We start from the raw sequence: 22,273 nt of genomic DNA, 5'->3' as shown, positions 1-22,273 counted from the left end.
AGCACATCAGCAGGTGTCTAGGACTTATTTATAAAAGCAAAGTGAATCTGTAAAAAGCACAAGTAATAAAAATTTGTGAAAAGATTAAAAACAAATAAAAACACCAGCCATGAGGTCAGACTAGAAAGTTTGGAAAAAAGTAGAAGAGCTGAGTGTAAGATGGATCAGGGTAACTAGTTCTGGTTAGATGATGGAAACTGAAGGATGTTAAAGGCTTTCTTTTTACTTAGTTATACAGCACAGAAGTAAACCTAAGGATTTCAAGATGATTCTCAGAGGATCAAAATGAGAGAAAATCACCTAGAAACAAGTTATACCTGCTAGTGAACAGCCATGCAGAAGGCAAAAGGCTGAGATCACTCTACTAAGAGTTACAGAGTAACACTGAGACTTCAAAAAGGTTGGCATTCTAAATACTAATGACAAGTATTATAATAAAATGTTTTTAAAAATTTTCCCTTTTCTTCTTTATCTCCCTCTCTCATTGTGGTATCCCATAGTAAATATGACTATAAGGTAAAACATGCTAGGTTTGTCAATCTTCTGAGAAAGATTTTCAGCCAAAAGAAGTAAAGGGTGGACATTTGCCAACATCACAAATTTTTCATGCCCTAACTATCTCTGATACAAAGCTCTATGAACCATTTTACCCATGTTTATGATTATAAAATTTTTAGAAAAAATATAGGTAAATATATGGAGATAGTGAATAAAATCATCATTCATGTCATAAGGAAACAATCAGCAATAATTCATTTTCTTTTTCTCAAGGCACTGAGTTGAGTCTGCTATGTGCCTAAATTCAGTACAGCACAAATGCTTTTTATTATTATTATTATTATTATTATTATTATTATTGTTTTGAGAGAGAGAAAGAGCACACATGCATGAGTGGGGGAGGGGCAGAGAGAGAAGGAGAGAGAAAATCCCAAGCAGGCTCCATGCTCAGCATGGAGCCGGATGCAGGGTTCAATCTCACAACCACCAGATCAGAACCTGAGAAGATATCAAGAGTTGGACACTTAGGGGCGCCTGGGTGGCTCAGCCAGTTGGGCGTCTGACTTTGGCTCAGGTCATGATCTCACGATTTGTGAGTTCAAACCTACAAGGGGCTCTGTGCTGGTGGCTTGGAGCCTGGAGCCTGCTTCAGATTCTGTGTCTCCTCTCTCTGCCCCTCCCATGCTCGTGCTCTATGTCTCTCAATAATGAATAAACGTTAAAAAAAATTAATTAAAAAAAAAAAAAGAGTTGGACGCTTAACTGAGCCACCCAGGCACCCCAGTATGGCACAAATCCTTAAAGCATTTTTGCATTGACTGGCTCACTTAATTGAACACAGCTCTAGAAAACTCAATGACCCACTTAAAATATGAATAAAAATATGAGTCCAGAAGGCTTTAAGAAGTCTTCAACTAATGAAAGATCTGCAACCTTTCTGAGCTTTATAATTAATTACATACTTTGTCTTTAGGAGGCTCTTTATCACCATAGGTCTATAAAAACAGGGATGGAGTAGGGAGTCAATTGTCATAATACCTATGGATATACAAATAAATAAAAATGCATACATATACCAACAAATATGTATAAATATATAGATAGCAGAACCCATAGGTAAATAACTGAAAAGATTATTTCATGAAAGATAAAGGCAAAACATGAAGTTAGTGCTGGATTATAAAATTTAAGTTGGCATGCAGAAAAAAATTTAGTGATCAAGGAAGCAATTGGTTTTAGTAAGTTTAAAAAAATTAAATAATCTGTAAATTATGCTGAATAACAATAACATTCTTCTGGTACGACCTTTTTCCTTTACAATCTAATAAATTGACAAATACTAAAATAGTCTTTTACAAATTTGCATGTCATCCTTGCACAGGGGCCATGCTAATCTTTCTCTGTATCATTCCAGTTTTAGTATGTGTGCTGCCAAAGTGAGCACTGAAATATTCTTTTTTAAGAAATGTGACCATGAATAATATTTCACACATACATATCTTTAAGCATTTAGAATATACAAAATATAACATATTTAAATAAAAATAATATATTTTTATATATCATAATATTAAAAAGATCACATCAACTAATGCAGTGCATATGTGTATGCCTCTGTGATAGTCAAGAAAATCCTTACCTCATTGATCAAGAACTGGAGCTGCAGGACTGCTGCACCACTTTCATGTTGGCAATAACAATCAACTCCAGGTCTCCCGAGTCTAATATAATAAATGTCAAGGATTCTAAGATTTTACTTAGTACTAGTATTAATTAGTAAAGAAAAAACTAACTTACTTAGCATCTAATGTTTTGCTTTTAAGTTATCCTGATTTTTGTAAATAAAGAGTTAAAATATCTTAGTTGATGCAAATAACATTATGTAACACAGGACAACAAAATGGCCAAATAGGACATCTCTTGCACAAATGCCCTTCTTGACAACAACTTGGCATCCATGCACAGACAAAAGTGCCTTCCTGTGAGCTTCCAGATCCATATAGGAGGCTGCAAAACCCCAGTGCAGTCCTAGACTGAAAAGTGTTGTTTTAAGAAGGCAGGCTTACTCCAGGCAACTGATTTACTGACTGTAGTCTCAACTACAGAAATAGAAATAGCTCTGCACCCCCCCCCCCTCAGAACTCAGCTACAGCCCCCATTCAACTTGGGGTCACCAGAATTTGCTATATGCCAAGAGACCTGGAAGAGTCACTCTTACCCAAATCAGGTGGTAGTCATACAGACTTTACATCAGTTGTGGACTGGAAGTGGTCTTTGAACCAGCTCTAGCTCCTCTTGGGTACAGTGCAGGAGCCACTGGAAGTAAGCCCACCAAATTCAAGCAGACCATAGATTCTTAAACAACCTTGTAACTAGGCTCTAGACTTTCTCAGCCACAGTCTAGGAACAATCTTGCTGGCACAGTGACCCTGTTGGAGACACTCTTGTCTGTGCCCCTAGAGATCCTGAAAGGGATCTATCTTCCTCACAGCAACAGTCTAACAGTCGGCCAGCAGTCCTGAGGGTCCAGAGTCCCAGTGGAGGATACTACCATCTATGCATCTGAAGATCTGGAAAGAGCCCCATATTCTACTCTGGGCCCCTTCCAGCCACAGTCCACAAGTAGGCCTGCTGGCAAGAGGTCCAGGCTGTAGTCACTCCCATCTGTCCTCCCAATGATCCTAAAAGGGCCTATACATGATCCCAGCCTCCTCACGGTCACAGCCAGCCAGCAATCCTGAGGGTCCAGGATCCCAGTGGGGAACATTCTTACCTGCAATCCTGATAACTCTGAAAGGGCCCTATATTCAGTTCCAACCCCTCCAACTGCAGCCTGTGAATAGTCCTGCTGCCACAGGGACCTGACAGGAGACACCTCCAGCCTCAATCCATGAGCTGTTCTACAGGCACAGGGGCTTGGTAAGAGCTACGACTGTACTCCAAAAGATCCTAAAAGGTCCCTATACTCAACTTGAGCCCCTTAAGCCATGATCAGGGACAAATTCAGCCTATTCAGTGACCTGGAGGGAGACATGCCCATCTCTGTCCACAGAGCCAGTCTGAGAATCCTAATCTTTCTTGTGGATTGTAAAACAGCCCTGAGGCTCAGTTCCAGCACCTCTTAGGTACAGTCTAGGGTCAATCCTGCCTACCTAGGGAGCCATCAAGTAAGGAGGCAGCAGTTCTCCCAGGGATCTGATGGGAGCCACACCCACCATCTACCTGATAATAAGCCCACTGTCTACTTACCTGATAACAGGAGCCACACGTAAAGCCTTGTCCAGTACCACCCTACTAACAAAGTACTACAGGCAGTAGTATGCACCCAGGGACCAGAAGTGATCCACACTGGCCTAAGCCCTGGTAACAAGCCCAACCACAGACTCTACCGCAGATCCAGTGACAGCCTTGTAACCAGCTCCAACCCAGCACAACTGTGATTCTAGAAGTAATACTATCAGTCCAAGGAACAGACAAGAGAAGGCCTTTACCTTCCATTCTATAAAAACTGAAAGAGGCATTTGCTCCTGCAAATGCACAGACACCAATGCAAGGCAACATAGATCATGAAGAATTAAATATATATGACACTACCAAAGAGCACTGATAGCACTCCAGTAACAGACCCCCCAAAAATGGAAATCTATGATTTACCCAGAAAAGAATTCAAAATAATCATCTTTTTAAAAAGTGAATGAAAATGCAAAAGGAACACAACTAAACAAAATCAGAAAAACAATTCATGAACAAAATACATTTAATAAACAGAAACTATAAAAAAAGAACCAAACAGAAATCCTAGAGCTCAAGAATACAATGCCAGAAATGAAAAATTTAGAACATAGCTTCAATAACAGGACTGATCACACAAAAGGATTAGCAAACTCAAAGATAAATCATCTGAAATTAGACAGAAGAACAAAAAAAGAGTGAAGAAAGTCTAAGTAAATTATGGGATACCATCAAGCAAGTTGGTATTTGCATCATGAGAGTCCCAGAGAAGGAAGAGAAAGAAGCAGAGAGATTATTTAAGGAAAATAGTTGAAAACTTCTCAAACTGTGGAAAAGACATAGATATCCAGGTACAGGAAGTTCAAAGGAACTCATGGGACACTTGGGTGGCTCAGTCGGTTAAGCATCTGACTTCAGTTCAGGTCATGATCTCACAGTTTGTGAGTTCAAGTTGCATGTCAGGCACCATGCTGACACCTCAGAGCCTGGAGCCTGCTTAAAATTCTGTGTCTCCCACTCTGCCCTCCTCTGCTCGCATTCTGTCTCTCAAAAATAAACAAATATTTTTTTAAAAAATTTTTTAAAGGAACCCAAGCAAGATCAACCCAGAAATTACTCAGAAAAATTATAATCAAACGTTTAAAGTCAAAGACAAGGAGATAATTTTGAAAGCAACAAGAGAAAAGCAACTTGTCACATACAAAGGAACTCACATAAGTCTATCAGTAGATTTCTCTGCAGAAATCTTGCAGGCCAGGAGGTAGTGGGATATTATATTCAAAGTAGTGAAAGAAAAAATCTGCCAACCAAGAATACTACACCCAGCCAAACAGTCCTTCAGAAATGAAGGAACAATAAAGACATTCCCAGACAAACAATGGCTAAGGGAGTTCATTACCACTAAACTTGCTGTTAATAAAACATGAAAGGGGATTCAAGCTGAAATGAAAGGACATTATGTAACAACATAAAAACATAAAAGTATAAAACTCACTATAAAGAGTAAATAAATACATAAATTCAGAATACCCTAGTATTTTAATGGTGGTATATAAATCACTTTTATCTCTATTATAAAAACTAAGGATAATATTTAAAGAACTGTAGCTACAATAATTTGTTAATGGATGCACAATATATAAAGATGTAAAATGTGACAATTCCATAAATTGTTGGGGGAGGTGAAATAAAAGTGTAGAGTTTTTGTACATGATTGAAAGTGAGCTGTTATCAGCTTAGACTATTATATCTCTAAGATGTTTTATATAAGCCTTATAGTAACCAAAAAGAAAAAAAAATCTATAGTTGTTACATAAAAGATAAAATGAAAGGAATTAAAGTACATAAATATATATATATATATATATATATATATATATATATATATAAATAACACAAATAAAAAGAGAAAAAAAAGAACAAAGGACAAAGGAATTAAAAATTCAGAAAATAATTTTTAAAATGGCAATAGCAAGTACTTACCTATCTATTATTTAAATGTAAATAAACGAATTCTCCAATCAAAAGACACAAAGTGCCTAAATGGATAAGAAACGAGATCCAATGATATGTGGTCTGCAAAAGACTCTCTTTAGCTTTACAGATATACATAGGCTGAAATTGAAGGGATGATAAAGGACATTCCATGCAAATGGTAACCCAAAATATACTGATGTCAGATAAAACAGACTTTTAGTCAAAATCAGTGGCAAAAGGAAAAAGTCACAATATAGTAATAAAGGGGTCAATTCATCAAGAGGATATAACAGTTATAAATATGTATGTACCATCACTGAAGCACCTAAATATTTAAAGCAAATATTATCACAACTGGAGGGTAAAATAGAAGGGAACACAATAATAGTAAGGCACTTAAACACCCCACTTTCAACATTAGAGAAATCATCCACACAGAATTAAGAAGGAAATAGTGGACCTAAATAACACTACAGCCCAAATGGACCTGACAGACATATAAAGAACATTACATTCAAGAGACCGGAATACACATTTTTTTTCAAGGGCATACAAAACATTCTCCAGGATATATCATATGTTGGCACACAAAGCAAGAATATTGAAACAATTTATAGTATCTTTTCTGACCACAGTGGTATTATACTAAAAATCAGTAACAGAAGGAAAGCTGAAAAATTCACTAAAATAGAATTTAAACAATGCAAAATTGTAGGGTGCCTGGGTGGCTGTCAGTAAGCATCTGATTCTTGATTTCAGCTCAGGTCATGATTTCATGGTTTATGGGTTTGAGCCCCACATTGGGCTCTGTACCACCTAGAATTTTCTCTCTCTCTCCCTCTCTACCCCTTCCCTGCTCTCTGCCTCAAAATAAATAAATAAACTTGAAAATTTTAAAAAGAAAGAAAAACACACAAACAATCCTGAACAACCAATGGCTAAGAGAAGAAACCAAAAGGAAAATCATAAAGTATCTTGAGACAAATGTAAATGAAAATAAGACACACCAAAACTTATGGGAGGTAGGAAAAGCAGTTTTACAAGGAAAGTTTATAGCCACAAATGCCTAAATTAAGAAAAAAGAAAGATCTCAAATAAACAACCATTTTACACCAAAAGGAATTAGAAAAAGAACAAACTAAGCCCGAATTAACAGGGAAAAAAAGGAAATTATAAAAATCAGGGAGGAAATAACTGAGATAAAGATTAGAGATTTTTTATTTTTTTATTGAAAAAAATCAATAAAACTAAGAGCCATGTTTATTTTTGGAGGGATAAACAAAATAAGCCTTTAGCTAGATCAATCAAGAAAAAAAGAGGAAAATAAACTTACAAATGAAAGAGAAGACATTACACGTGACCCCACAGAAATACAAAGAATCATAAGAAACTACTATGAACAACTATACATCAACAAATTGGATAACCCAAAAGCAATGGATAAATTCCTAGAAACATGAAACCTATCAAGAATAAGTAATGAAGAAACAGAAAATCTAAACAGAGTAACAATGGCTACAGAGATTGAAGCAATAATCAAAACCTCCCAACAAAAGAAAGCCCAGGACCAGATGGTTCCACAGAACATTTAAAGAATTAATGCCAATCTTTTTCAAAGTCTTCTAAAAAAATTAAGAGGAGACAACACCCTCAAACTTAGTTTACAAGGTCAACCTTACTCTGATACCAAATCCAGAAAAGGACAGTACAGGAAATGAAAATTATAGGCCAATATCCCTGATGAATATAGATGCAAAAATTCTCTCCAAAATATTAGCAAACCAATTCCACAGCATACAAAATGAATCAGACACCAAGACTAAGTAGGATTAATCACTGAGATGAAAGGATGGTCCAACATACATAAGTAAACAAAATAATACACCACATTAACAAATGAAAGATAAAAATCATATAATTCTCTAGAAGATGAAGAAAAAAACATTTGACAAAATTCAACATGCTTTCATGAAAAAAAAAAAACTCCCAATAAATTGGGTATAGAAAGAAGATACCTTAATATAATAAAGGCCATATACCACAAGCCCACAGCTAACATCATACTTGGTGAAAGAAGTTGGAAGCTTTTCCTCTAAAATCAAGAGGGGGCACCTTGGGTGGCTTAGTCAGTTAAGTGACCGACTCTTGATTTTGGCTCAAATCATTATGGCATGGTTTGTGAGTTCGACCCCCACATCTGGCTCTGCACTGACCGTGTGGAGCCTTCCTGGGATTCTCTCTCTCTCCCTTGCTCTCTGCCTTTCCGATGCATTCTCTCATTCTCTTTCTCCCCCTCTCTCAAAATAAATAAATAAACTTTAAAAAATAAAAATAAATAAAATCAAGAGAACAACAGTACCAACTCTCATGACACCCATTCACCATAGTACTAAAAGTCCTAGGAAAAGCAATAAAATAAGAAAAAGAAATAAAAGACATCTAAATCATAAAGGAAGAAGTAAAATTATCTCTGTGGATGACATAAAATTATATGTAGAAAAACCTAAAGATAATACCAAAAAATATTAGAATAAATGAATTTAGTAAAGTTGCAGGATATAAAATCAGCATACAAAAATCAGTTTCATTTCTATACATTAACAACAAAAGATCAGAAAGAGTAATAAAGAAAACAAAACCTTCTTACAGTAATAGAAAAACACACATGCACAACAACAACAATAAAATACTTAGGAATACATTTAAACAAGGAGGTGAAAGATTTGTAAAATAAAAAATTTAAGATAATGATGAAATAAATTGAAGAAGACACAAATAGAAAGATATCCTGTGTTCGTGAACTGGAAGAATTAATACTGTTAAAATGTCCATACTACCCAAAGCTATCCATAGATTTGTTGTAATTCCTATCAAAATTCCAGTTTTCGCAGAAATAGAAAAAAAAAATCCTAAAATTTTTATGGAACCACAAAAGAACCAAGGAACCAAAGTACTCCTAAGAAACAAACCTAAAGCTGGAGGTATCACACTTTCTGATTTCAAACTATATTAGAAAGCTATAATAACCAAAACAGTATGATTCTAGCATAAAAACAGACACATACCAGTGAAACAGAATCAAGAGCCCAGAAATAAGTCCACACATATACAGTCAACTGATATTTGACAAAGGAGCCTAGAACACACAATAGGGAAAAGACAGGTTGTTCAATAAATGGTATTGGGTGTTTTCTCTGTACAGAAATGGATATTCACATGTGAAAAAAAAATGAAACTGAACCCCTATCTCACATCATTCAGAAATATTAACATGAAATGTATTAAAGGCTTAAATATAAAACCTAAACACCCCCCCAAAAAAATACTGCAAGAAAACAGAGGCAAAAATCTCCTTTACATTGATATTGACAATTTTGCTTATGACACCAAAAGCACAAGTAACAAAAATAAATATAAACGAATGGGACTACATCAAACCAAAAAGCTACTATATAGCGAAACAAACAACAGAATGAAGAAGCAATATGTATAATGGAAGAAAATATTTGCAAACCATATATCAGATAAGAGGTTAATATCCAAAATGTATAAGGAATGCTTAAAAATCAAAAGCAAAATTTTTTAAAAATTGGACAGAAGACCTGAACAGACATTTTCACAAAGACATACAAATGGTCAATAGGTAAAAAGAAAATTCCCAACCTCAATAATCACCAGGGAAATGTAAGAGCTATTACCTCATACCTGTCAGAATGGCTGTCATTAAAAAGAGATAAGAGAGGCTGGAAAGATGGCAAAGTAGGAGAACCCTAAGTTCACCTTTTTGTCCCATGAATATATAACACTCCAGAGATAACTCCATATAACGAGATAATAACCCAGAAAACAATATGGGCAGAACAAACTCCAAAACTAACTGTAACAGAAAGGAGGCCACATCAAAGAGGTAGGAAGAGCAGCGATGTGGTAGGGAGCTAAACAGACCATAGGCTGTCCAAGGGGGGAGACAGCATCAGGCACAGAGAAGGGAGAGAAACAGACTATCACACTGGGAAGCCCACATGAGAAAGACGAATCCCCATGACATTTGGCTTTGAAAACTAGAGTGAGTGGCCAAATTTTGTGAGTGCTGACAACCAGCATGACTTAAAACCTGGAATTTAAAAAATAAGCTTCTCAGTTCTGGGAGAGCCCAGAGGCAATCAGAAGCTGTCTCTGCTTTTAAAGAGACAGCACTACAAAAAGCCCACAGAGATATAGCACAGAAGCAGCAATTTAATAAACATCTCAGGCAGACTGGAGGAAGAGTTATTTACTAATCTCAGAGCATGTCTGGAGGGGCAGGGTTCACTGAGGGACTTCTCCAGGAACAAAGGAGCTGGCAGGTGCCATTTTCTTCCCCCACCAGCATGATCACATAGCCATCAGCGGGAACCAACACAGGCCCAACACTCACTATCTAACTTGTGTATGCCAACCCTAGACCCCCAGACTTCAGTGGATCCACCCTTTCCAGTCACACTTTCCTCAATCACAGCATTATGGCTCCCCTCCCAGAGAAGACCAGCACAAACGCTGCCAACACCTTGTTTCCTGACCTGCATGCTTTGTGGGCCTTGGTCCCAGGGGCAACAGTGGGGCCTCTCCTGCAGAAGATCTCTATGCACCATGTTAAAATTGCAGGCCCCACTCATGCGCTCTGCAGCTTTGCATCAGCCTTCCCGGGTTCTAGCAACTGTAATAGGTCTTTTTACAAACAGACTGGCTCACACCTTGTTAAAACAGCATGCCCCACCCTAGCTGTCCCAGATACAGCATGTCCCCTCTCACCAGGGTGCAAAATGGCAGACACTGTACCTAAACCCTCCAATATACTCTTGGCTAGAGTCAATTCAAAATGGGCTATGAGCCTGGCAGTATGCAAGCAACCCCAACACAGCCGGCACCACTCTAGAGTGACTTCTGCCACGGGGTGAAGGGAAGATAATCACAGACCAGTCAGATGGTGGCCATAGCAGTGGGCTGGGGGCAGACAGTTGGTCTGATTGCAGGCCCCAACTACCAATGAAAGCTTCTCAAGGGATAACAGAGGGAAAGTGCCCTACAGTTTGCTGCTACTGCATCTCTGGCAAACAAATAGTCTTACTAAAGTCAAACCCAAGGCAGCCCCAGAGAATGGCCCCTAACACTACAGGGACCTAACACTGACCAAAACAGGCAAAGAGAGCCATTGAAGATGACTGGAATGGAGGGAAAAGCAGCCAAGAAACAACATCAGGGCACAAGCAATATGCAGAGGAAACAAACCTGAAGCACTAGGTTCTGGTGAACAGGGGATACTGCAGTGCAGGGCACTACAGGACCTTTTCTTCTTTGGGCCATTAATTTAAAGAGAGGGGACATATCTGACTTTCCTAGCATAGAAAGCCTGACTAAGTAAGTTAGACAGAAAGAAAAGACAGAGGAATATGCAAATGAAAGCACAGAGCAAAATCACAGCAAAAGACTTAAGCAAAATTGATATAAGTAATATGCTGGATAGAGAATTTAAAGTTATGATCACAAAGATATTCACTGAACTTGAGGAAAGAAGGGATATCAGTGAGACAGTTAACAAAGAGATAAAAAAATGAACCAATCAGAAATGAAGAATACAATAAATGAAATAAAAATTTTCATTTTGATGGAATAAATAGCAGGTAGAGGAAGCAGAGGAATGAACTAATGACCTGGAAAACATTGTGATGGAAAGTAATAGAGCTGAGCAAGGGAGACACAAAAGAATTATGTCAAATGAGAATAGACTTAGGGAACTCAGCGACTCCATCAAGCATAATAATATTTACATTATAGGTATCCCAGGAGAAGGACAGAGGGCAAAGGGAGCAGAAAATTATTGGAAGAAATAATAGCTGAAAACTTCCCTAATCTGGGGAAGAAAACAGAAATCCAGATCCCAGAGGCACAGAAATCCCTCAACAAAATCAAACCAAGGAGGTCCACACCAAGACACAAAGCAATTAAAATGGCAAAAAGTAGTGATAAAGAAAAAATTTTAAAGCATCAAGAAGATCATTACATAAAATGGAAATCTCATAAGGCTACCACAGAAGTTTTTCAGCAGAAATTCTGCAGGCCAGAAGGGAATGGTATGATATGTTCAAAGTGTTGAAAGAAAAAATCTACAACCAAGAACACTCTATCCAGAAAGGCTATTATTTGGGATACAAGGAGAGATAATGAGTTTCTAAGACAAAAGCTAAAGGAGTTCATGACCATTAAAGCAGACCTGCAAGGAATGTTAAGGGGAACTCTATGAGTGGAAAGGAAAGACCATAACTAAGAGTAAGAAAAGAAGGAAGCACAATGCAGTACAAAAAAAAGTGTATCAGCAAAAATCAGTCAAAGAACTCACAAAATAAAAGGATGTAAGTTATGACATCATATGTAAAACGTGGAGGAGGGGAGTAAAGAATGGGTTCAAACTTAAGCAACCATCAACTTAATATAAACTAGTACATGCAGAAGATGATATATGAAAATCTAATGGTAACCACAAATCAAAACCACTAATAGATATGCAAAATTAAAGACATAGGAATTCAAGTATATCATGAAAGAAAGCCAGCAAACCATGAAACAAGACAGCAAGGAGAAAAAAGGAACATAGAAGAACTACAAAAACAACCATAAAACAAGTAATAAAATGGCAATGAAAACATACCTACCAACAATTATTTTGAATGTAAATGGACTAAACATTCCAATCAGAACACAAAGAGTGATGGAGTGGATAAAAAAACAAGACCGAACCCATACACTGCCCACAAGAGACTCTTTTCAGACCTAAAGACACCTGCAGATTGAAATTGAGGGGATGGAAAACAATTTATCATGCAAATTGGATGCCAAAAGAAAACAGGGGTAGCAATACTTATCTCAGACAAAACTGACTTGAAAAAAAAAAAAAAGACTCTAACAAGAGAAAAAGAACACATATAATCATACAGGGGACAATACACCAAAAGGTATAACAATTGTAAATATTGTGCACTCAACATAGGAGCACCCAAATACACAAAAGAGTTGATAAGAAAAATAAAGGAACTAATCAATAGTAATACAATAATAGTAGAGGACTTTAACATCCCACCTACATCAATGGATAGACCATCCAAATAGAAAATCAATGAGGAAACAGTGGCTTTGAGTGACACATTAGACCAGATAGATTTAACATATCTATTGAGAACATTCCATTATAAAACAGCAGAAAAAAAACACATTCTTTTCAAGTGCACATGGAACAGTCTCCAGAAGAGACCACAGATTAGCCCACACAACAAGCCTCAACAAATTCAAGAAGATCAAAGTCATACCATGCATCTTTTCTACCAACACTATAAAACTAGAAGTCAACCACAAGAAAAAAACTAGAAAAACAAAAAATACATAGAGGTTAAATAACATGCTACTAAACAATGAATGGGGCAACCAGGAAATACATGAAGAAATAAAAGAATACATGAAAACAAATGAAAATGAAATTACAACAACCCAAAACCTTTGGGAGGCAGAAAAAGTGGTTCTAAGATGCAAATTCATAGCAATACAGGCTACCCCAAGACAAGAAAAATGTTAAATAAACAATCTAAACTTACACACCCAAGGAGCTAGAAAAAGAAGAAAAACCAATACCCAAAACCAGCAGAAGGAAAGATTTAATGAAAAATTAGAGCAGAAATAAATGATATGCAAACAAAAGAAACAATAGAACAGATCAATGAAACCAAAAGCTAGTTCTTTGAAAAGATAAACAATATAAACCTGTAGGCAGACTCACAAAAGAGTGAGAGAGAGAGAGAGAGAGAGGACTTAAATGAAATCTTAAAGAGGAGTAATAAGAACCAACACCACAGAAATACAAACTATTGTAAGAGACTATTACAAAAAATTATACGTCAACAAATTCGACAACCTAGAAGAAATGTATAAATTCCTAGAAACATATAACCTCCCAAAGATGAAGCTGGAAGAAATAGAAAATTTGAACAGACCAATTATCAGCAAGGAGATGGAAATCAGTAATCAAAAACTCCCAACAAAAGTCAAGGACCAGATGGCTTCACAGGCCATTTCTATCAAATATTCAAAGAAGAGTTAATAACTGGCTCAGTCAGTTAAGCGTCTGACTTTGGCTCAGGTCATGATCTCACAGTTTGTAAGTTTGAGGCCTGCATCAAGCTCTGTGCTGACAGCTCAGAGCCTGGAGCCTGCTTCGGATTTTGTGTCTCCCTCTCTCTGCCCCTCACCCACCCATGCTCTGTCTCTCTCTGTCTCTCAAAAATAAATAAACATTAAAAAATTTTTAAGAAGAGTTTATACCTATTTTTCTCAAACTATTCCAAAAAAATAAAAACGGAAAAACTTCCCAATTGAGGCTAAAATTACCCTGATACCAAAGCCAGATAAAGATACCATAAAAGAGAGAGAGAGAGAGAGAGAGAGAGAACTACAGGCCAGTAACTCTGATGAACATGGATGTAAAAATTCTCAATAAAATACTAGCAAATCCAATCCAACTGTACATTAAAAGAATCATTCCCCACAACCAAATGGGATTTATTCCTGAGTTGAAGGGTGGTTCAATCACAAATCAATCTGCATAATTGGTTCAATCACAAATCAATCTGCACAAATCACACTGCATAAATAAGAAAAAGGATAAAAACCACATGATCATTTCACTAGATGGATAAAAAGCATTTGACAAACTATAACATTCATTCATGATAAAAATCCTCAACAAAGTAGGTCTAGAGGGAACATACCTCAACAAAATAAAGGCCTTATATGAAAAATGCACAGCCACTGAGAGAGAACATTCCCCATTTGGAGTACTTTTGGAAGAGTGTTTATTGCCTCCCAAGGATAAAAGACCCTGCAGGTGCCAGCCAAAGGCTTTTCATCATCAGGAGACAGAGGTGCGCCCAAAGGGAATATTACCTTTGCTGCCTTTAGTAGTAACAACATAGATTCCACACACTGTGCAGGAGTGGGACTGTTTCTCAGGGACAGAGGAATTCACACAGCATGGAGCTCTACTCCAAAGGAGAGGAGCACATCTGTGCTGGATCCTTTCAGACTTTGGCTTTTGAATCCCAGCTGCTTGCTGGGAAAATGCAGGGGAGTTGTGGCACAGGGTGAGCTTACTGCCTTTGCTATTCTGTGAGGGCTGCCTGAACAGCAGGGGGGTGTGAGATCCCTGGTTCAAGACAAGATATTAGAGTGGCACCATTTTCCCCCCAACAACACCACAGTGGCACTTCAGAGAGCAATACAGCTGCCCCCAGTGGAGGTGGGACCCACTAACACCAAACCCCAACCTCCTGTGCCTGGCAAATGCTTATTTACTGGGACTCTATGCCAAAGCAGCTGACCTCTTCTCTGGAAGACCAGCATAGCCAACATCCCCCATATACCAAATGCACTGAGATCCAGGGCTTCAAAACAACACCTATCTTTCTTTTTTCTTTGTTTCTTTCTTCTTCAGTTTTTTCTTTTGGAATCAGAGTCAAAGTTTCTTGTTTGTATTTTTCATTTCCTTTTCTCTTTTTTTTTTGCCAAGGCTTTTTTATTCTTTTTACTTCTTTTTCTTTCATTCTTTTTTTTCCCCTTTCTTTTTCTTTGTAATCAACCTTATAGTTTTTTTTAATGTTTATTTATTTTTGAGACAGAGAGAGGGACAGAGCATGATCAGGGGAGGGGCAGAGAGAGAGGGAGACACAGAATCTGAAGCAGGCTCTGAGCTGTCAGCACAGAGCCTGATGCAGGGCTTGAACTCACAAACTGTGAGATCATGACCTGAGCCAAAGTTGGATGCCTAACCGACTGAGCCACCCAGGTGCCCCATCCTTACAGTTTTTTGACTTCATCATTGCCAATTTTGATGACTTTGATTTCCTTTTGTTGTCTAATTGCTGATGCTAGCACTTCCAACACTATGTTAAACAACAGTGGTGAGGGTGGACATCCCTGTCATGTTCCTGATTTCAGGGAGAAGGCTCTCAGTTTTTCCCCATTGAAGATGATATTAGCTGTGGGCTTTTCATAAGTGGCTTTTATGATGTTTAAGTATGTTCCTTCTATCCCCACTTTCTTGAGGGTTTTTATTAAGAAACGATGCTGAATTTTGTCAAATGCTTTTTCTGCATCGATTGACAGGATCCTATGGTTCTTATCTTTTCTTTCATTAATGTGATGTATCACATTGATTGATTTGTGAATGTTGAACCAGCCCTGCAGCCCAGGAATGAATCCCACTTGATCATGGTGAATAATTCTTTTTATATGCTGTTGAATTCGATTTGCTAGTATCTTATTGAGAATTTTTGCATCCATATTCATCAGGGATATTGGCCTGTAGTTCTCCTTTTTTACTGGTTCTCTGTCTGGTTTAGGAATCAAAGTAATACTGGCTTCATAGAATGAGTCTGGAAGTTTTCCTTCCCTTTCTATTTTTTGGAATAGCTTGAGAAGGATAGGTATTATCTCTGCTTTAAACATCTGGTAGAACTCCCCTGGGAGGTCATCTGGTCCTGGACTCTTATTTGTTGGGAGATTTTTGATAACTGATTCAATTTCCTGGCTGGTTATGGGTCTGTTCAAGCTTTCTATTTCCTCCTGATTGAGTTTTGGAAGTGTGTGGGTGTTTGGGAATTTTTCCATTTCTTCCAGGTTGTCCAGTTTGTTGGCATATAATTTTTTTATAGTATTCCCTGATAATTGCTTGTATTTCTGAGGGATTGGTTGTAATAATTCCATTTTCATTCATGATTTTATCTATTTGGGTCATCTCCCTTTTCTTTTTGAGAAGCCTGGCTAGAGGTTTGCCAATTTGTTTATTTTTTCAAAAAACCAACTCTGGTTTCATTCATCTGCTCTACAGTTTTTTTAGATTCTATATTATTTATTTCTGCTCTGATCTTTATTATTTCTCTTCTTCTGCTGGGTTTAGGTTGTCTTTGCTGTTCTGTTTCTAGTTCCTTTAGGTGTGCTGTTAGATTTTGTATTTGGAATTTTTCTTGTTTCTTGAGATAGGCCTGGACTGCAATGTATTTTCCTCTCAGGACTGCCTTCACTGCATCCCAAAGCATTTGGATTGTTGTATTTTCATTTTTGTTTGTTTCCATATATTTTTTAATTTCTTCTCTAATTGCTTGGTTGACCCATTCATTCTTTAGTAGGGTGTTCTTTCACCTCCATGCTTTTGGAGGTTTTCCAGACTTTTTCCTGTGGTTGATTTCAAGCTTCATAGCATTGTGGTCTGAAAGTATGCATGGTATGATCTCAATTCTTGTATACTTATGAAGGGCTGTGTTGTGACCCAGTATGTGATCTATCTTGGAGAATGTTCCATGTGCACTCAAGAAGAAAGTATATTCTGTTGCTTTGGGAGGCAGAGTTCTAAATATATCTGTCAAGTCCATCTGATCCAATGTATCATTCAGGGCCCTTGTTTCTTTATTGACCGTGTGTCTAGATGATCTATCCATTTCTGTAAGTGCGGTGTTAAAGTCCCCTGCAATTACCACATTCTTGTCAATAAGGTTGCTTATGTTTGTGACTAACTGTTTTATACATTTGGGGGCTCCCGTATTCGGCGCATAGACATTTATAATTGTTAGCTCTTCCTGATGGATAGACCCTGTAATTATTATATAATGCTCTTCTTCATCTCTTGTTACAGCCTTTAATTTAAAGTCTAGTTTGTCTGATATAAGTATGGCTACTCCAGCTTTCTTTTGACTTCCAGGAGCATGATAAATAGTTCTCCATCCCTTCACTTTCAATCCGAAGGTGTCCTCAGGTCTAAAATGAGTCTCTTGTAGACAGCAAATAGATGGGTCTTGTTTTTTTATCCATTCTGATACCCTATGTCTTTTGGTTGGCGCGTTTAGTCCATTTACGTTCAGTTTTATTATAGAAAGATATGGGTTTAGAGTCATTGTGATGTCTGTAGGTTTCATGCTTGTAGTGATGTCTCTGGTACTTTGTCTCACAGGATCCCCCTTAGGATCTCTTGTAGAGTTGGTTTAGTGGTGACGAATTCCTTCAGTTTTTGTTTGTTTGGGAAGACCTTTATCTCTCCTTCTATTCTAAATGACAGACTTGTTGGATAAAGGATTCTCGGCTGCATATTTTTTCTGTTCATCACATTGAAGATTTTGTGCCATTCCTTTCTCGCCTGCCAAGTTTCCGTAGAGAGATCCGTCACGAGTCTTATTCGTCTCCCTTTATATGTTAGAGCGTGTTTATCCCTAGCTGCTTTCAGAATTTTCTCTTTATCCTTGTATTTTGCCAGTTTCACTATGATATGTCATGCAGAAGATCGATTCAAGTTACATCTGAAGGGAGTTCTCTGTGCCTCTTGGATTTCAATGCCTTTTTCCTTCACCAGATCAGGGAAGTTCTCAGCTATTGTTTCTTCAAGTACACCTTCAGCACCTTTCCCTCTCTCTTCCTCTTCTGGAATACCAATTATGAGTAGATTATTTCTCTTTAGTGCATCACTTAGTTCTCTAATTTTCCCCTCATACTCCTGGATTTTTTTTATCTTTTTCTCAGCTTCCTCTTTTTCCATAATTTTATCTTCTAGTTCACCTATTCTCTCCTCTGCCTCCTCAATCCGAGCTGTGGTTGTCTCCACTTTATTTTGCAGTTCATTTATAGCATTTTTTATCTCCTCCTGGCTATTCCCTAGTCCCTTGATCTCTGTAGCAATAGATTCTCTGCTGTCCTCTATACTGTTTTCAAGACCAGCGATTAATTTTATGACTATTATTCTAAATTCACTTTCTGTTATATTGTTTAAATCCTTTTTGATCAGTTCATTAGCTGTTGTTATTTCCTGGAGATTCTTTTGAGGGGAATTCTTCCGTTTCATCATTTTGGATAGTCCCTGGAGTGGTGCAGAACTGCAGGGCATTTCCCCTGTGCTGTCTTGAATAACTTGCGTTGGTGGGCAGGGCCGCAGTCAGACCTGATGTCTGCCCCCAGCCCACAGCTGGGGCCACAGTCAGACTGGTGTGTACCTTCTCGTCCCCTCTCGCTGTTGTGTGGCGTGGCCCATCTGGGCTACTTGCACACTGCCAGGCTTGTGGTCTTGGGGATCTGGCATATTAGCTGTGGTGGATCAGCAAGGTGCATGGGGGCAGGAGGGGCAGGCTCAGCTTGCTTATCCTTCGGTGATCTACTTTGGGAGGGGCCCTGTGGCACCAGGAGGGGGTCAGACCCAACGCTGGAGGTATGGATCCGCAGAGGCACAGCATTGGGTGTTTGCGCGGTGCAAGCAAGTTCCCTGACAGGAACTGGTTCCCTTTGGGATTTTGGCTGGGGGATGGGCGAGGAAGATGGCGCTGGCGAGTGCCTTTGTTCCCCGCCAGGCTGAGCTCTGTCATCCGGGGCTCAGCAACTCTCCCTCCCATTGTCCTCCAGCCTTCCCGCTCTCCAAGCAGAGCTGTTAACTTATAACCTTCCAGATGTTAAGTCCCGCTTGCTGTCAGAACACACTCCATCCGGCCCCTCCGCTTTTGCAAGCCAGACTTGGGGCCTCTGCTTGGCCAGTGGGGCTGCCCCCCACCCCCGCCCCAGCTCCCTCCCACCAGTCCGTGTAGCAGGCACCACCTCTCCACCCTTCCTACCCTCTTCCGTGGGCCTCTTGTCTACCCTTGGCTCCAGAGAATCCGTTCTGCTAGTCTTCTGGCAGTTTTCTGGGTTATTTAGGCAGGTGTAGGTGGAATCGAAGTGATGAGCAGGACACGGTGAGCCCAGTGTCCTCCTATGCCGCCATCTTCCCACCTCTCAAAAAATGTGATTTCTTTAACATTGTACAAAAATGGAATATTCACAGGAAGGCAGAGAGTGACATTATAAGTGCCAGGCTGTGTCAAAATGGTCTTCCTCATTGCCACTTTATTCTGAATGTAATGCAAATAGTGTATATTTACTGGGGCAAAAATTGCAATGATGGGCCATCATTTCTGTGCCATTGGTCGGGGGTTGTGCTTTGTAATTCCAAAGGAATTTTGAAATATTCATTTTCCATGACTTACTTTTAGCTACACTGTCTCTGCCTTTGTTTGCAGTAGAGGCTTTCCTTTAGCTTAAAAAAAAAAAAAAAAAAAAAAAAGAACATCCTACTAAATAATGGATTGAATGTGTTAGGGCATTCGGGTGGCTCGGTCCAATTCTTAGTTTCGGCTCCGGTCATGATCTCATGGTTCGTGAGTTTGAGCTCCGAATTGGGCTCCACCTTAACAGTACAGAACTTCCTTGGGATTCTCTCTCTCTCTCTCCTTCTCTCTCTGCCCCACCCTGCTCATCTGCTCATGCTTTCTCTCTCTCTCTCTCTCTCTCTCTCTCTCTCAAAATAAATAAACTTAAAAAGAAATAATGGGTGTGTTAACCTGGAAATTAAAGAAGAAATTGAAAAATACATGGAAGCAAATGAAAATGAAAACACAACAGTCCAAACCCTTTGGGATCCAACAGAGGCAGTCCTAAGAGGGAAGTACATTGCAATTCAGGCCTATCTCAAGAAACAAGAAAGATCCCAACTACACAACCTAACTTGATACCTAAAGGTGGAGAAGCAAATAAAGCCTGAAGCTAGCAGAAGGGAAATGATAAAGACTAGAGCAGAAATACACAATATAGAAACAACAACAACAACAACAACAACAACAAACACAGAACAGATCAATAAAACTAAAAGCTGGTTCATTGAAAGAATAAATAAATTGCTAAACCCATAGCCAGACTTGTCAAAAATAAAAGAGAAAGGACCCAAATAGATAAAATCACAAATGAAAGAGGGCAGATCACAACCAACACCAATACAACTATATATTATAAATTGTTTGTACAATAAATACAAACACTCTAAGAGAATACTATGAAAAATCATATGCCAACAAACTGGACAATCTGGAAGAAATGGACAAATGCTAAACTACTAAAACTAAAACTGAAAACAGGAAGAAATGGAAAATTTGAACAGGCCCATAACCAACAAAGAAATTGAATCAGTTATCACCAATCTCCCAAAAAACAAGAGTCCTAGGCCAGATGCCTTCTCACAGGAATTCTTATCAGACATTCAAAGAAGAGTTAATACCTATTCTTCTCAAACTGTTCCAAAAAATAAAAATGGTAGGAAAGCTTCCAAATTCATTCTATGAAGTCAGCATTACCTTGATTCCAAAACTAGACAAAGACCCCACTCAAAAGGGGAATTACAGGCCAATATCCCTGATGAACGTGGATGCAAAAATTCTCAACAAGATACTAGCAAATCAAATTCAGCAGTATATTAAAAGAATTATTCACCATAATCAAGTAGGATTTATTCCTGGGCTGCAGGGCTGGTTCACTATTGCAAATCAAACAGTTTGCAAATTTAATATACCACATTAATAAAAGAAAGGAGAAGAACCATATGATCCTGTCAATAGATGCAGAAAAAGCATGTGACAAAATACAGCATTCTTTCTTGATAAAAACCCTCAAGAAAGTCAGGATAGAGGAAACATACCTCAACATCATAAAGGACATATATGAAAGGCCTACAGCTAATATCCTCAATGGGGAAAAAGTGACGGTGCTTTCCTCCTATGGTCAGGAATATGACAGGATCTCCACACTCACCACTGTTGTTCAACTGTGTACTGGAAGTCCTAGCTTCAGCAATCAGACAACAAATAGAAATAAAAGGCATACAAATTGGCAAAGAATTCAAAATTTCACTCTTCTCAATACTCTACATGGAAAACTCAAAAGACTCCACCAAAAGACTGCTAGAATTGATACATGAATTCAGCAAAGTTGCAGGATATAAAATCAGTGTACAGATACCAGTTGCATTTCTATACACCAATAATGAAGCAACAGAAAGAGAAACCAAGGAATTGATCCCATGTACAATTGCATCAAAAACCATAAGATACCTAGGAATAAACCTAACCAAAGAGGTTAAATATCTGTATGCTGAAAACTGTAGAAAGCTTATGAAAGAAACTGAAGAAGACACAAAGAAATGGAAAAACATTCCATGTTCATAGATTAGAAGAATACTGGTAAAATGTTGAAACTACCAAAAACAATCTACACATTCAATGCAATCCCTATCAAAATGACACCAGCATTCTTCACACAACTAGAACAAATGATCCTAAAATTTGTATGGAACCAGAAAAGACCCTGAATAGTCAAAGTAATGGGGTTTTTAAAATAATTTTTTTATGTTTATTTATTTTTGAGAGAGAGAGAGAGGGTGATGGAGGGGAAGAGAGAGAAGGAGACAGAGGATCTGATGCAGGCTCTCTGACAGCAGAAAGCCCAATGCGGGGCTCAAACTCACAAACTGTGAGATCATGACCTGAGCTGAAGTCAGATGCTTAACCAACTAAACCACCCAGGTGCCCCTCAAAGTAATGTCTGAAGAAGAAAACCAAAGCTGGACATATCATAATTCCAGACTTCAAGTTGTATTACAAAGCTATAACTATCAAGACTGTGTAGTACTGGCACAGAAACAGATACATAG

At 38.2% G+C, this 22,273-nt stretch overlaps 1 protein-coding gene and 1 non-coding gene across 11 annotated transcripts in view; both read right to left on the bottom strand.

The window, feature by feature from the left end:
* STXBP5L (syntaxin binding protein 5L) overlaps nucleotides 1-22,273 on the bottom strand; it is a 380,897-nt gene that overhangs the window by 290,326 nt on the left and 68,298 nt on the right. For all 10 annotated transcript variants that reach the window (XM_060639858.3, XM_060639856.3, XM_060639862.3 and 7 more), the window contains exon 4: nucleotides 2,138-2,219. In XM_060639858.3, coding sequence (XP_060495841.3) covers nucleotides 2,138-2,219 — 82 coding nt within the window. The remainder of the gene's footprint in view (nucleotides 1-2,137; nucleotides 2,220-22,273) is intronic.
* Nucleotides 1,833-1,942, bottom strand: LOC132684413 (U6 spliceosomal RNA). The gene has a single exon (XR_009612636.1). It is a non-coding gene; the product is annotated as a U6 spliceosomal RNA (small nuclear RNA).

Source organism: Panthera onca, chromosome C2, assembly GCF_046562875.1.
Source record: "Panthera onca isolate mPanOnc1 chromosome C2, mPanOnc1 haplotype 2, whole genome shotgun sequence".
Taxonomy (NCBI): domain Eukaryota; kingdom Metazoa; phylum Chordata; class Mammalia; order Carnivora; family Felidae; genus Panthera; species Panthera onca.
This window is presented reverse-complemented; position numbering and strand designations above follow the sequence as displayed.